General features: G+C 37.7%; 1 protein-coding gene across 1 annotated transcript in view; it reads right to left on the bottom strand.

Annotated features, from left to right (window-relative positions):
- Positions 1-5,824: 5,824 nt before the first annotated feature.
- EPC2 (enhancer of polycomb homolog 2) overlaps positions 5,825-17,063 on the bottom strand; it is a 49,397-nt gene continuing 38,158 nt past the window's right edge. The window contains exons 11-14 of the mRNA XM_061445250.1: positions 12,598-12,734; positions 10,528-10,687; positions 8,501-8,834; positions 5,825-7,097 (exon numbers count right to left, since the gene is read on the bottom strand). Of these exons, the coding sequence (XP_061301234.1) occupies positions 7,025-7,097; positions 8,501-8,834; positions 10,528-10,687; positions 12,598-12,734 (704 nt within the window). The 3' untranslated portion in view covers positions 5,825-7,024. The remainder of the gene's footprint in view (positions 7,098-8,500; positions 8,835-10,527; positions 10,688-12,597; positions 12,735-17,063) is intronic.

Here is a 17,063-nt window from a genome sequence, read left to right as displayed (position 1 = left end):
AGGATTTCTTCCAGGAGATACCAAAAGGGTGGGAATCAACATGATAAAAAGCAATTTTAAATATCCATGGTAATTAATTTCCTTTGATCAGACAGGGAATGATTTCTTTGGTGGTGGGGGCACCACAGGGATTCCTTTGTCATGCTTCCACAGAAAGGTCAGGTTTGGAAATCAAGTACTGCCAGTCAGAAGATATTCCATCAGACAACATTTGGGCTACACTAGTGGAGTTTATAAGCAGCCATTGTTTCTGATTTGCAAAAGACTTCAATATATGCTTGAAGTACATACATAAAGTATGTTAAGTACACACAAAAATATCTATCTTCATGTAAATTATTCACATTATACATAGTCATATATGCTGTGTTAACCCGCCTATAAAAATGGATTTGCCAAAACCGAATAGATTGTTACTACTTCGTATAAAACAGCAAAATGTTTTGGTTGATTCTTCAATACTCAAACCATTTTTCCAAGTCACAATCCTTTCACCTGGGTTACTCAATAAATAACCCAAACAAAAGTGTTCTTACTTGGGAAAAAATATGTTGTCTTTTACTATAGGAAGTTATAGAGCAATCATAAAAATCCCAAACGACAGAACTAAAAAGCCCAAACCCACGAAAAAATACATAACCCCAAAACACAAAGCCTCCACACCAAAGTGCATTGTGAGGGAGAACATGTCTACTGTCAAATCCGCCACCGCAGTTAAAACAGCATCACAGGCAGATGATGCCATCTTCTGGTGTCACTTACACTGCTGTTGATTTAAAACCACGATGACTACTCTAGTCTGATCATCACCAGGAAGATGAGGATGATGTTATTTTAAGCATCAGTTTTTCCCCAGGGCAGCGTTCCGTGAAATACCATTAACCCAGGAAGAGTCAGCGAAGTATTGCCAGCAATGGTGGGAAAGCGAGCACCAGGCTGACATCAATCTACAGCTAGCTGCCACCAGTTGTCCCCAGGGGTGACATCAGAGCATATGGGGCTCCCCACAGCTTCCGGAAGAAGGGCTTTGCATCTCCATCCAAACTCAATCTGGACCACTACTGGGGTTCTGAAAGTGTAACTACCAGTTGTGCCTGGCCTTGGTCAGTTGATCACCTTCTGCCCCACCAACTTCTCTCTGCTATCTTCAGGAGAGTTCAGCAGCTGACAGGCACAGTACTAGTTCATTTTTACAGACATTCCTGAATAGGTAAGATCTTGCCAGTATAGGATATGCATGGTGCTGTGGTCAGAGTGTTTTCATTTCACCTGTCAGAACTTTACAGAGTGCTTATGTACTCCTGTCAGACAAAAAAAAAAAAAAATTTAGGCTGATGCATCTGTTCTTTCCAAATTTTCTTACATATCTGCTGTAGTATAGTCTTAATTAATTGCCTCCCTCCTTAATTTGCCCCTTGATCTCCAATTGATCTTTCTACATTATCCTCCCTGTGTAATTACATTTGTATTAGGCTTAAATCAGTGTGTAATGAACTGAAGCCAGATTGGACTAAAGAGATTTTCCCATTCTTAATCACAGAAACAATCGTAACTTGAGGGGAGTTATGATTAAAAAAAAAAAAAAAAGCAGTGTAATTGGGGTACAGGGGAAAGGCTATCCTGGAACACCCATAGGGTGCAAGGCATCTCCCAGATTTTCTGCAGAGATTTTGGGCCATCATGTTTCTTCATGCTTGCAAGCACATGCACCCACCCAGAGCCTGGGGAGGAGTGCTGGGTTGCAGTACGTCATTTTCACAGTTGGTACAGGGACCACCACTTTCAACACTACTATGTACAGAGCAAGAATGGGAAGATGATACCAATATTCAGAGAAAGGAATGGACAAAGCCACTGAGGAGTGAACATAGCCCACATTCAGGAAGCGGTTCAGTTACTTCACTGTTGTTCCCTTTTAGTTTTCAGATTTTTGTCCTATGCCAACTACAGTAATTTATTTTTCTTCTTTAAACTGTAGTTACTGGGTGGCACTACAGACTGATTCCACAGAGTTAAATTTCTGCCAAATGTGACTTGCATGGGTGCTCTTCATTAATTTTTTGAGATTACACCATTAAAAAAAAAGTTCAAAGCATACAGATTTCATTTCGAGATATACTGTGTGACTTGGAAACAACTGCTCTGTGCTGTCCATGACTTGCTTAACTTGAAACTCCCCTTTTCCTCCTGTAGAACAGAAAGGTGCTTCAGACGCAAACATTCTCACTTCAGGGAATGTCATTTTGAGTACTGACAGTAACTGCAGAAGGATAGCAAACAATCAAACCGATTTTGGGACATGCAAGAACTCCACATCACCTTGGTCAGGCATTGCTGTTGGGTGTCTGCAAGTAGGACATGGCTACTCCTAAGTTTCCCTTATACAGTCAATGAAGATGCAGCTACCTCCCACAGTTAACAAAAGTAATCTGGAAATGCCCTGAAGTCACTCCTTTAAGAGGGCTCTATTCCCTGGCAGGAGGACAAGACACAATTACTTGGCAAGCTAGGTGCTTAAAAAGACAGGATAATGTATGGGTAACAATTGCAGCTTGCTTCAAACTCATTCTTAACCAGTGGACTTCCTTACCAAATAGAAATGACGTGTACTGCATTCTCTCAGAAGTACATCTTTACATTCCCTTTCTGGCCATTTAAGTAAAATTTTATAAAAAAGTTATCCAAATATACTCCCATTTCATACATAATGCTATTCTCACACATTATCACTGGCCTACAAGAGAAATGCTGCCATTAAACGCATTTAGGCACTCTGCAAATACCTAGAGGGCTGCTTTATTTCTACATAGGCTGGAGTGATGCAGCAGGACACATAAAACATTACCTCTGTTAAAAACAAGCAGCAGGCTCCCAGAATGAAAAACTCCAGGTAACGCAGTTGGGGTAAAATGTGCTGGGAAGTACAACAAACGCTCTTACTATGGATCTGCTCCCTGTATCATTCCCTACCTAACCCCAATCCCTGCCATCCCCCTTGCTTCAACACTGCCCTTACCCTCAAATTGGTTGCTCTTTCCCTGAGGAATCTCCGAGTAGCCACCTGCCTTAGGAAGCTTCCCAGGTACAAGTGGCTCCTGAGCAGGGGTCCACAGGCCAGCATCCCACCACCCCCCCATGCTGAATTGTCTGGATGGAATTCCTGGAAGATTAAACAAACCCAGGGTTGCGCTGCCTCAGAGAGCAATTGCCTCTTACTAATGTTTCCCAGACGATTAGCTGGTTAGATCAGGAAAAAAAAAAATACTCTCTTTCACATGCCTTCATTCAAATGTAAACGGTTGGATCTTGACAGCTACCCCACTTTATATTGCCTGGATCTGCTGCTATGCAGGAAACATTTCATCTCCCCCTTAGAGAGATGTCTGTCCTTTTTTCTTCTTTCCCCAGTAACAGTTTACTCAAGACATGCTTTTATTTATGAAGGCTATTCTCTATCCTGAGTATCGCACAACCTAAAAGTAGAAGAAATAGAGAAGTGAGATTCGAAAGCCATTTCTCTGAAATCTGAAAATCTGTTGAGATGACAATCCTGTCTTTAAAGTGTTTAGTTTGCTGCTGCCTTCAGAGCTTTCCTGTCTGCAGACAGTGTGTCCTGGTAGAAATTCCTATGCTGAAGGTCTGAGCAGTTCATCCTGAATGGTATTAGAAATGGAGAGGAAGGCTGAGCCGTGAGCATGATACTAGGTCCACTTCAGGATAAATCATTCACCTCCTGGAAAGCTGCACTGAGAATTCTGCTTCAAAAACCACAATTACTGTAATAAGGAAATAGGAAACATGTCTGTTATTCTCTACAAAGGAGCCAGAGGTAGTACAGGAAAATGAACTTTCACAGGAGGAAAAGGAGTTTCAAAAATCAGGAAAACCACAAAAGGGCTGCAGTCACTGTCAGCTTGTTGGTAGGAGGGGAAAACCTGTACATGCAGTCTAGTGTAGAGGATTAAAGGAAGGGACATCTCTGTAAATAGAATATGATGTTAGATGTCTGGAAAAGTGAGGAAAAGCCCTACAGCAGAATTAGAAACAAAATGCCTACAATTAAGCACACCCCAAAACTTCCGTCAATCTATAGATTAAATAAATTAGATAAACCTTATTAGAGAAAGAATAATTTTTCTAGCATCTGACATTAAGGGAAAACTCTGCATGTTACACTTGAAGTCCAATATAAATCGCTGTAGGTAAACTACATTCAAAAATCTTACCTGAACAACATTGCCTAATATGTAATAAACAGAAATCAGTACTGAAATCATGTTGCAGATATGCATGATGTTCAAATGGGGGAATTAAAAAAGAACATTGTATTCTCAACACACTTGTAAAACAGCACACAAGAATAACTCAAGTCATTGGTGCTCCTTGCTGTATACCAGTGTCAGGAGAAAGTACCAGACTTTCTAACAATACTCAATTTTCTCTTTTTATAAAATGAATAGAAGTCCATAGAAATCTTCGTCAGTCTCCTTTTCTTGCACCTGAGGCACACAATTAATTGCTAGCAATTCTTAGGATGACCATTATAGCTCTACTTTACAGAAAGTTACATCAATACTAATCCTTTAAATTTAACTCGCTCAATATATGGCACACTTACCATTACAGCTTTGGGAATTTACAAAATCCTTTCGCCATCTCACATTTTTCCAGAATCCACTGCAAGTTAAAAGCTCCAGTTAAAGACTTTTTAAGTAATTATGTGAGGATTAGTCTATAGCAAGTCACAGATACAGTGCAGTCTTAGAGACATTTTCAGTCCAATTTATCCTGAAAGTGATCTGCATTTGTAGGGAGAGGAGTCTGTAGTACAGAGCTCAGCAGCTGTCATTTGCTAAGCGCACAACTTCCACTCTGCAGGAGAAATGACTTCCTGTTTTCAGTAAATCTCAAAAGGGTTTTTGGGCTATGTTAGAGAGCAAAGTTATTTTTATATATCAAGGAAAGTAGCTTCTTTTTCAGACTGTTTTGCAACAATTCTGCACTCAAAAAAAGTTAATACTTCGTACTACGTAGGTCATAGTCATTCCAGAAATGAACCAAGAAAGCCTTGGACATATATGAGAAGGTCATGCACCTGTACAAAATGATTTCTAGGGGAGTCAGACTGGTATGTCACAGGTTCCTTTGACTGTTCTCTACAAATATAATCTGTCATTAGCTCTCCTTGCAGACATCATACTGACTAGAAAGCATCGGATAAGCAAAAAGTAGTTAATTTTAGACATCCAAGTTTCTGACAAGCTCCCAGTATTTAAAATTCTATAAGTTTTTAACTGTGAGAACTTTTAACTTACAGAACATAAGACAAAACGTGTTTAAGGACAGCTTAGATTAAATATAACTCATTATATAAAAAGCCAGGAGGAAAAATACACTGCCTGCATGACAGATGTGCAAATCATTCCTTGACCTTCTTTAGGGTGCTTGGCTAGACAATGTCATGATGTTTCTTCTAACCTCAGTGATTCTTTGATTTTAAGAAATGCAGAAACATTATCCAAATTACAGGTGGAGACCCAAACAACAGAAAATTCAAATGATCTGCCCAAAATAATACCAGAAGTTTCTGTGGCAGAACAAGAAACTGTCTGATCCTGATTTTTCACAGGTCTCACTTCCCAACTACTGGACCATTCCTCGCCTGTTGTATACTGTAAGCACAGGTAACAATCATATAAACTGCAACTTTGGGGAAGAAATGTGCACAAGCTTTGATCAAAATCATTAGAAGGCCATGAACAGCCTCCAAAATTCACTGCAGTTGCTTGCACATTGTGAAATAAACACATATGCAACATGCCCATGTTTTGATATGTATTTTTATTTCCCTGCAGTTTTCACTTATCAAGAACAAGTAACAGGGAAAGTTGTCTGAACTAGTGCATAAACAAACATTCTGAAACACCACTACACGTATCTAATTTACAAGAACCGTATAAAAAAAGTCACTAAAACACTACACTACGAAGGTGTCCAACGCTTACAAGTCAGACTTTTTCCAACCCGTTACTTGCCTTGTAGCCACAGGAAAACTCTCCAAAATTGAAAAGACAATCTTGCCACAACCCTCCCTCCCCCCCACCACCTGGGATGGCTCGATATCTAGACATCCAATAATTAATTATTGCAATGATATATAATGCAATACATACCTGGTAAAATATCCTTTATGTGGTGTGTTACAGTTTTAAAGCCGGTTAAAATATGCAGTCTTCAGATAAAATGTAATCAGTTGAAAATTTTCTTGTATCTGCACAATTTTACATGTGCTAGATGCATAATTTTCCTAGTCAGTTTTTTTCCTGTGTAATTATTTTTTATAAACTGGTATTATAAATAGAAATATACATTCAAAATATATGGAAAAGTGAGTTACTACGTTAAATTTGCATGTATCGATCCATCCCTTTCCCCTGCACAGTAATAGAAAATACTATTTTGCCTTGAACTTCATATTTGACAGTGAAATGCCACTAAAGTATTTACCAAAAAGTCCATCTAGTCAAATTGTGAAACAAAATGAACCAAGTGAAAACTTTACATTTTCTTTAGAAAAAAATTACAAGAATTTTGTTTCCTAGCTATGAATCTTTAACTTTTTTTTAGACACAAAGTTGGATTTATTTGTACAAGATACAAAATGTAAACATGGCAAAATAAATAGTTAAAACAAGTGATGCAGGATCCCAATTCATGCTCATGATCCCATTAAAGAATTATTTTTTAATCCATTCAGTTGCAAATTCAAGTGCAAAAGCATGATGATGAATATCTACTATTCAAGTAACAGAAATAATATTGATGATACAAATAAACTATTTTACAAGGTAGTGATTTTCCCAATTTTACAAAATTTACATTATATATCGACTTAATACACGATATACTGATAGTCCATTTAGGTCCATTTTAGTTCTCTGTGATCCACAGAGCACTGTGTTTTGCATTCAGTTGGAATATAAATGACTACACCGTGAGCCCAGGCTGTGACACTGGTTTGAGGTTATGTCACTTCCATGGCTACTGTTGTCTCTGCAATGCCATTTAGACCCAGTCGTTCTGGTTCATGGTTCTCTCTGCAATAAAAGAAATATTTAATAGTTACATATAGAACACAAGGGTTTCCTTAAGCAAGTTTTAATAATTTGACAGGTGTGATCTGTTTTTAGACAGCTGTTACCTGGATCAGCGAGAAGCCTTAACACATACTCTAGGAACAGATAATTTAAAACTAAATACTGGCATGTAAGAACTACATTAACTTTTACTCCACTGACAGTGCAGACCCTCTGCAAGATTATTGCATTTAACTGTGAATTACCATCCTAAATTATAGACAGGAGTACTAAAAAGTTTCCTGAAGGAGCAAACTCAAGATATACCATGATGACTCAATACCAGTTATTCTGTCAGTGAGCAAAGCATTGTTCTGACATAAATTTCCTCCCCACACACTAAATTCTGCTAAATTCTGCTTTAGTACTAACTGCACAAAATCTTAAATGTTTTTCCAATTTCTCTGTAGAGGAGCTTAAAACTTATTTGGCTAAGGTGGTATTTTTCATGACATTTGCCGCCATGACTTGAAATACCCCTCTGACTAGGGGGAAATAAAAATTAAACACATTAATGATATACAAGTATGCTTTAAGGCACAACTGTTAATTTAAAAATACCTTTATCTTGATATATGCAGCAACTAAATTATACCTTCAATTTTGCATCTCAAAAAGCTCTTTTTAACCTCTCCAGAAGCATTATGAAGTAGTCAGGAAACCACATTCGCCAATATCTGATTTTCTCTTTTCTTATTCATAAATAAATGTGACATTTTGAAAAAACCCATCGTACAATCCAGCACAGACTGAAAACAAAGCCCCAACATTGTAGTTTTCAGAAAAAACTTAGCCAACTGCAGGCTCCTGCCACTCCTGTGAAATACCCTCTAAGCATTCTGAAATAACAGTGCTGCTGTTCAATGAGAATAAATATCTATCTATATGCATAAGACGTAGGCTGGCACATACGTGGTTTACTGTTTACTTAATTATGTAACCCATACACCCACATGTATGTATAAAGTAGGTACATGTCAGCTGCACCTTACAATATGGATACACAGTTACAAAGAGAACACACAGAGAGCTTAACAGACACTACCTGAAAGTGCTGCATGAGAAGGGACAAATGGAAACTGTTAAAAATGAAGCCATTTTAAATGCAGTGGAAGTTCACCAAAACTACTGGTGCCTAAAATCAGTGCAAATTATTTGGGTGTTTATCTGCAAAATTCTCTTGTGGTTTGTCACAGCTACAATGATGATACCAGCAGGTGGATGTTTTTGAGGTTAAAGCTATACTGAGGAATCTCTCAGAGGTGTAAACAATTCCTCTTGGTGCTGCACTGCAGAGACACCCTTGGAGACACTTACACAGCACAAATGTAACTTACAACTGCTCCAGTCTGCCAAACACTTACCGTGCTATACTGCTGATGGCACTGCTAGGAGTTACCTTTGGCACTCTGTCTATACTGGCAGCAACTGTGGCAAGTTTTAAGGCTGTTGGCGATGGTGCTGAAGTCCTTGTATTGATATGCACATTGACTGGAGAAACAACACTGACATTGTTGAGGTGCACTGCGTTTGTCAGGCAAGAATTGTTCATGGGAAGTGTTTGAGGGCTGCTTGTGCACAATGCTGGAATTAAGTGGTTTGTGGTGGTGTGGCCAACTGTCCTTACAAGCTGTACAGCTGAAATCCCTGGGCTGGATGATAAAGCCATGTTGGTGGAGTACAACGTTCTAGAAGTTCCTGTTATGAAACAAATAGTGTTAATTACAAATATGCCATTTGTCAGATTCTAAGCCAAACATTAACCTCAAGGATTATATGCTTTAAGTATATATGCCACTGGAATTGTGCAAGAATCTGTTTTTTGAAGATACACAAAATGTAAAACTTCAGAAATATTTCTAGTTAACACTAGAAATACTATTTTTCACAAGAACATCAGCAAGTGAAGAAGTCACTGTATTACAAAGAACCTTTATATTGCTCAACTTTGTACACCTCTTTCCAGGAATCATAAAGGGGCAGCATGCCCCATAAAAGTAAGGTGAATGGGGAATACCTCAGTCAGGCAACCTCAGAGACTGACAGTGAAGCCAAATTCTGATGTTTTGAATGACCTCCTCACCTCCTACCTTGTCCTGCTGGCAATATGAAGAGGTTCAGGGGGGGACCAGTCTCTCTCAAGTCAGCAAAAGTAGGGGTCTAAGACTAGGCAAAGTAGACTCCTTTAGATTATGCTGTAGTGCTCCGTTTGCACTCCTGAGCTGTGAGAAACCTCAGGTTTCACAGCATATATTCAAACCAGAGGTTCTCAAGTTGCACCTTGCTATTCTAGCTAGTCACGGTTCTGATTTTCATTATAGGGAAACTACATGCATTTTCCCTAGATTCTCATTCCTGAAAAAGAAGAATCTTCTTTCAGCTAACATTTCCTCATTTGCAAGTCTTCCTATCCCTAAATAGGAATAGCTACTTTACATCGTCATTTACAGCTTTAGAACAGTAACAGAAGTCTACTTTCATTTGTAAAATATTTGCAATGGTTTTCAACAATCATAAAGCTGTGTACCATGTATCTGCACAGCACATTACTACATACCTCTTCTTACACCCCTCAAAGTATTATCCTCTCAGATATGATCTTACAGAATTATACACAGATGTCTTTTTCTTTCCTGGAACTCTTCCAGTGTATTGATTTTATTCAGTTGTGGGTTTTTTACCCTCTATTCATTTCATATTATCATTAACCCAGTCTGACAGAAGGTCTGTAAAACTAATTACACCATTAACTGTTAAAACAACAAATTTCTCTAAAAGCCATTTATTTTTTATGGCAGTCAAATGCCAAATAACATTTGTGTCTCAGCAACATGGCTGTGGCAGCAGCGTGACTAGCATTATTGCCTTCTGGTAATGGAGGTTCAGAAAGAGGCGGGGGAGGCAGTGAACACCAACATCTACACTTCTGCCTGAACTTGGGAGGAATCCTAAATGCAATGAAACCTGAAACTTACAGTAATTTTAAGACAGTTGCCAGTAGTAGTTGATTAGTATGTTTTGTCTGAATACACAAGTGAGATAATGACCAAATAAAGTAGCAACTTTTCTATTTCCTTCTTAAAGTACTTAATGTTTTAAGCAATTGATTTTTTTAATTACACACATACATTCTTTAAGATGCTGTCACACTTTTGATAATAACAGATTATTAAAAGATCAACTACAAAATAAGACAGAAACAATGCTCTTCCAATGTAAAAGAGCATTTGGTAGGTTTATTGCCACACTAACCTATATGCCACTGCACAAAAGTGTCCCGATTAATATAGCTGATTATTTTGTTTATTAAATAGTATTTTAGAAATCAGAAATAAGATCACTTGACACATTCTTATCTCACAATAGACCATGAGTTTTAAGAAATCATCACCTGAAGGCTGGACAACACCATTAATATTGTTGTGGCTGGTGTTTTGTTCCTTCGTTACCTCACTGCGACCAGGAGCAGGTGCACTAACCACTGCAGATGCAGCAAAGTGGGCACTGGCTGAATCAAGTGTTTTTGACATACAGTCAGAGGTGCTGGAGCTCTGTTGGAATTAAAAAAATATTTCATTATAATTATCCAAAACCAAAATTAAACACTCTGTTAGGATTGCTATAGTGCACAATTAGGAGCTAATAAATAAATAAATCTTCTAAATGTAATCTAGTGTCATCTTCTAAATGTAACCCCATGGCAGGGTGTTAAAACCTTTAAGGTTCCTTTCAACGCAAACCAGTCTGTGATTCTGTAATTCACGGTGACGTTAAATATTTCCGTATCACAAGTCTGATGAGAAGTTGAAAATTAGTGTCCAAATGAATGCTGAGTAAGTCCAGCCTGATTCAGCCAGTCAATGGCAAATGCAGCTCTTGGCATGACAGATCACTTTTGCAATGTGTTGCTCAGCCTGGAGAAGAGAAGGCTCTGAGGAGACCTCAGAGCTTCCAGAACCTAAATGGGTTGACAGGAAAGCTGGAGAGGGACTTTTTACAAGTGCTTGCAGAGATAGGACAAGGCGGGGATGGCTTTAAATTACGAGAGAGAAGATTTAGATTAGATTTATGGAAGAAGTTCTTCCCTGTGAGGGTGGTGAGGTACTAGCACAGGCTGCCCAGGGAAGCTGTGGCTGCCCCATCCCTGGAAATGTTAAAGGCCGAGTTGGACAGGGCTTTGAGCAACATGGTCTAGTGGAAGGTGTCCCTGCCCGTGGCAGGGAGGTTGGAATTAGATGAACTTGAAGGTCTCTTTCAACCCAAACCATTCTAGGAGTCTGTGTTTGCCATGCCTCCTCTACGAAAATTACCAAGTCTTAAGTTTCCTTCTCTCTTCTGTCTCTAGGCAGCAAATACAACTGCAAGTCTAAAAAATTTTCAATATTTATGTTACATTCATTCTCACAGAGTAACTTGTATCACAGCATAACTGCCACCACATTCTGGAAGTACACATCTCCTATTAGTCCAGTTTCTCTAAAATAATGTTAAGTACTGGGAAGATGCTCTGCAATGGCTGAATGTATCATTCTGCAATCTGAATTTCTATTAACTATGCAAATGACTCTGCACAGACAAAGTGTCTTAAAAATCCAGAATTAATTCCTTTTGTTTAAATATTCTGGTATAGTGTCTTTATACTTACAAAAACTGTAATGAGCAACTGCCAATACAGAATCCCCAATTAATCAAAGTAGAAAACACTGAGGGGAAGGACAAACAGGACTGGCAATTAGATACAGTATGCTCAAAATAAGCTTTCCTATTAATAGACAAGAGCAACAGCTTTTATATTTTCTTAGTAAGAAACTAATAGAAAACTAAGTTTGACAGAAAAAGAGATCTTCTTCCCTTGCAAGGCACTACAGAGGAAAAAATGTGATTCTTTTAGAAGACAGAAGTAGTAACACTGGCAGTGGGGAGGGGAAGGAATCCAACTAAATAAGCAAAACTCCATTTTTCCTCTCATAAGCTACCAATTTTTAGTACTCACTTAACATCTGTTTGTAACAGAATACATTACCTCATGAAGTAGCTTTAGTAAAAAAGTCTCTTTGGAGCACTTACACAAAGGAGGACTAAATTAGTGAAAATAGTAGAAACTGCAGAAATAGCACTATTTCTACATTGACTGACTCTGTGGACACCACTAACACATTAAAATATGAAGTCTCTTACTCAACTTTTAGTAACACTGCCATGATATATAACTTAAAAAAAAAAAACAAAACAGGTTTTGATGGTGAAATGTAAAATATCTCATTCCAAATCAAAAAGTGAAAGCAAATTCACTAGCTACAATATAAGCTGCCTTCTGGGCAAACTGGAAAAGCACCTTGACTCAAAGCCTTCTAACATTCATTCCCAAATTTACTGAGATGGTATATTTAGCTTGTAGGAGAGATGAAAAAGACAGCAAAAAGGAAGATATTAGCATGTGACACTATTCAAGGTGCATTACCTGTGCTTTTGGATGTGTCTGTTGTGAGGAATGCTGAGATTGCTGTTTCTGCTGAAGCTGAGCAAGTTGTTGCCTCTGCATTTGAACTAATTGCTGTTGATGTGTCTGAAATTGTTCCTCTGTGATACCCCCTGTTACTACAGAAAAGAAAGCGAAGTCAGTGTTAAACAGGCCTGCACAAACCAAATATATCTAAAATGCGAGACTACATCCATGTTGGATAACAAGTGCTTGACAATAACACACACTGTGTTAGATGCTTGCAAAGATCTTCAGATATTCTTACATAAAGAAGAGGTCAAGCTAATTTGTTTGTTGTGTTCTTTTAGTATTGAATCAATTTATAACAAAAGAATTCATAGCTTTCATTGCTTTTAAGCAGTTTCTGGCTTTGGTGGTTTTCTCTCCATTTGCTTTAGGCAAAATTTTAAAGAAATTATTATCCTGGCTTTCAGAAAACAAGCATGTCCTAGAAACCTTAGCTGAGGAAGAAGTACACTGGGCTGAGCTGGGAATTTATTGCTGTACAACTCCCCTTCCTACAGTCCTATTATTGTCCTGTTCTCCACCATCAGAATGGGCTCTATAAAGTAACCATACACCTGGCATTGGGGAACACCTGCTTCAATGGCACAACCAAATTTATACATTCAAATAGTCTGTATACATTTCCATACCAACCCTCCTGAGAAGGCTACAAACTAATATACAATAACAAAGCTAACCTCCAGGTCTAAACTTCAGTAAATGTTTGGAAATATCAAAGCTCTGTTTGTTTAGCAAATCCAGTTTGACCTTCCTATTTCACATGTTTTCCTCCTGAAGGAAATGCTTAATTTTTACCTGAACAGGATTTTCTCTGCCCTTTTTTTTTTATATGGAGTGACCTAATAAGCTTGTTTACTTACGAGAACCAGGTTAATGCAACCCCAGCAGCATCATACTTGCAACAAGTGAAAGGAATGGTTAAGTCAGAAAAGCTATTCTCAATATTCTCTCCTCAAAGAGCTGAACACTTGATAAACTGTAAATACTGTCAAATGTTTCATGATAAAAACCTGAGTTTTGTGCAGTTGATGCTAACCTAAGAACTAAGTTCTCCTAAAAGGAAGAGAACTCACTTTTCAAGGGTTCTCATTCATTTATTCTGAATGATATTTTCCAAATACCGAGTTGTCATTCATCTCAAACACCTGGATATTGCAGGAATATCATATTATCAAGAGATATTCAGCTAACATTAAAATACAAAGTGTATTTTACAATACAGTATCTTTCAGGGCTCTCTCTTTCATTTACTAGTTGTAACACCTGTGGCTGTCCTGAGATTCCATACTGAATAAATATCAGAATTAAGATTATGACTGTTTAGAAACTAGTACTAAAACTTGTTCTCTACTTCTACATTATTAAAACAGGTTTCAGCAACATGAGGAGGGCACTTAAAAATATGACTTTGTCATGGTTTAACCCCAGCTGGCTTGACTTACACAGTTACTGTTATTAGATTCTAGGGATACTGTCATTTCCAGCATATTCTAAAATCAAGTTTATTTCACATTTAGCTTTATTTTCTTGTCCTTAAAGATTCTTACCTATTGCTACAAAGCATTAACTCAAAATTCAGTCAGATAAAACTGCTAAGTTCCCTCAAAACAGTCTCCCAAAACGTGTTGTGTTACTAAAGGCAACAGAGCCAAGAACAGCATTATGGAACATTACATATATATGTCTATTTTTAAGTTCTAAGATAGTAAATTCCAGAATATGTCTTTTGTTTTATAAAAAGAAGTATGTTTTAGAACAAGCTTATACAGCACAAAGAAATACCTGAACTGCATTTAGCTGTAAGTAACTACAGTAACTATTATTTATCTGCAATAGAATCATAGAATTGTACAGGGGTATTCATCTAGATTCAAAGCTGCATTCTTCTGTGGACTGTAAAGACAATATAAAAAGCTGTCTCTACTTCAGAGGATCATCCAATTTAGCCTATGGATCAACTCTGTGTTTTCAATGTCCCTTCTTTCGCCATTTGACACAGACCACGAACTCATGAACCACCATTACAAGGTACAGGGAAGACTACCCTAGTAATGTAATTATCTCCTACTCTGCTTGTACATGTTTAAATTCCACTCAGTTCGCTGCCTATTACCAGGTATTTATTCAGTGATCAGGCTGAACTCAGCTGTTAGCCTTGTTAAACAGCAGATGTTCATTAGCACGTTTAGTATCATTTGCTTCTGCCAAATTAAACAACTGACAGGTCCCTACAGGAAAAAGGAACAGATAGCTTCTACTATGTCCCACAGTAGCCTTTAAGGTCACAGTTAAGTGCAAGTGTTCTATACTTCTTACAAAAGGTTCTATTCACCAGAATTTTAGCTTCCACTGCTCAGTATCAGGATTTTCTGTTTTATCTAGCCTGACTTAACTGAAATACTACAACAGGATAAAAAAAAAAACAAACAAACCCAACAACAACAACAAAAAAACCCACCACACACATACACAAAAAAAAACCCTCACCAAAAAAAAAAATACCCCCCAAAAACCACCCAAACAAAACCAAAGAAACAAATCAAAACTGAACACCAATGTGAAATCAAGTCTTGCAGGCTCCTCTCCTTGACAGCTTTGATTTGGAATATTATGTCACTTATCTTAGAATCTGAAGGTTTTAATCAGAGATCATCTTTCAGGCTGCCCCAAAAGAGGTATTTCATTAATTACTTCTACATGATACACAATTCTGGAAAAAATAACCTCCAAAAGGCAAAAGCTTGTTCCATAAGCAGAATTCTTCAACTAAGAGTGCCATCATCTACAGTCGTCTTTTGTAGCTAGGGACATGGTAACTGAACAGGTAACTATTTGAGCAAGTCATTGGAACTGGCAGCTGAAGTGGACTGAAAGCCAAATACAATGTCCTGACTAGACTGAAAACTGCTGAAGATTTTGTGTAAAGACTACTTCTTACTTCAGACCCAAAATTCAGCTGAGTTGCACTACAGGAATTCAGCAGGCAGGTTAAGTGTTACTCAGCTGTCATAAATAGTACCTTCTACAAATTCCTGGTATCCTCCTTCCTCAGTCTCTCCTGATGATCAGTTGTATCAGCTCATCTCATTTTAGATTAAACAGAATTCACCTGGAGGGATCTCTGGCAAAAAGATAAATTTACTTTTCCAGATAGAGTGTGTAAGATTACAAAAAGTTTACACAACTGATCAGAGGGATTCAACTGTTTCAGTGACCTGGTCTCTTAAATGTTCCTCAAGTTCAGTTTTCCCACTTGCAGTTCTTATAACATGAGCAAGAGTGTAATTTAGCTTGAAACAGTGGTTCTTTATTCATGCACTCATTAGGCACTTTCAAGAAAATACTAGTCACACATTTTTAAAATCAGTCTCTCTGTTTGTACAATGTCCAGCATTTGAGGAAATACCAGAGAAATAGCTACTTTTTAATAGAAGCAAAAAATATAAATCAGAGGTAAGTTTAAATATTCTAGTGCACCAAAAAACAAAGCAAGCAACTCCAAGACTTCTCTGAACTAAAAGAAAAAACAAAAGCAATCAGCATCACTACTGTCATTATTTCCTCTAGAAGCAGCTTTATGCTATAAAGTCAACTGATTTCAACAATCACCTTGCAAACAGAATTACATTAATAAATGCAGTGATAGTACCTGTGGCTCAATTTAATGTACAGCCAGCCTTGGACCAGCCCTTTTAACGTTTACTCAATATTTACTAACAAGAAAATCTAACAGCAGTGTCTCTTGCTGTCTCAGTTATTTGGGTAAGAACTCTGCTGTCTACTGTATCTCATTCTTTAGCGGAATTACAGGATCTGTTTTGTTATTTGAGTTTGTAAAGAAAAAGATCTTCCATAACCATTTATTTCCCTGTGTAACATACTTCAACTACTGAGTTATCTCTGTTCTCATCTGAATGTATTCTTCAGATGATTTCTAGAATGATGTAACAGAAGCTAATTACTATTCCTTCACAAAGGGTCTAAGATCTGTCACTTGTTTTGAGGCATTTTTTTTTTATATTTCTCTATAGTTCCTCCATCATTAAAATGCATTTTACTCTGTTCTTTCTCTTTCCCTAATAGCGCAAAACCCTGGGGCATGAGTGTTAGTCCACTGTAGACATGTCAGATCTGTCATTAGTTTGACATGTAGCACCAACAATTCAGGTTTAATTCCTGCTGATGGCATTAACCTGAATCACGAAGGGCTTACTTTCTTATGTATACAGTTCCCTGCCAAAACACAGGCCACCCCTTCCCTGAAGACACTGCTTAAATGCTGTTTTCATTTTTGTTTTCTTTAAATGCTGTTCTCATTTTTGTCTTTTTATGGTGTGCCATCTTTCCTACAGCTACTGAATTCTTTTCTGCTGCTGCAGTCTTCATTTACACTAAAGCCAGGTTTGGGTATTTAGGAA

The sequence above is a fragment of the Pezoporus flaviventris genome, unplaced genomic scaffold, assembly GCF_033815535.1.
Source record: "Pezoporus flaviventris isolate CSIRO_AGI_PZ_B2104156 unplaced genomic scaffold, CSIRO_AGI_Pfla_v1 ptg000001l, whole genome shotgun sequence".
Taxonomy (NCBI): domain Eukaryota; kingdom Metazoa; phylum Chordata; class Aves; order Psittaciformes; family Psittacidae; genus Pezoporus; species Pezoporus flaviventris.
Note: the sequence above shows the minus strand (reverse complement) of the source record. Positions and strands in the feature narration are given on the sequence as shown.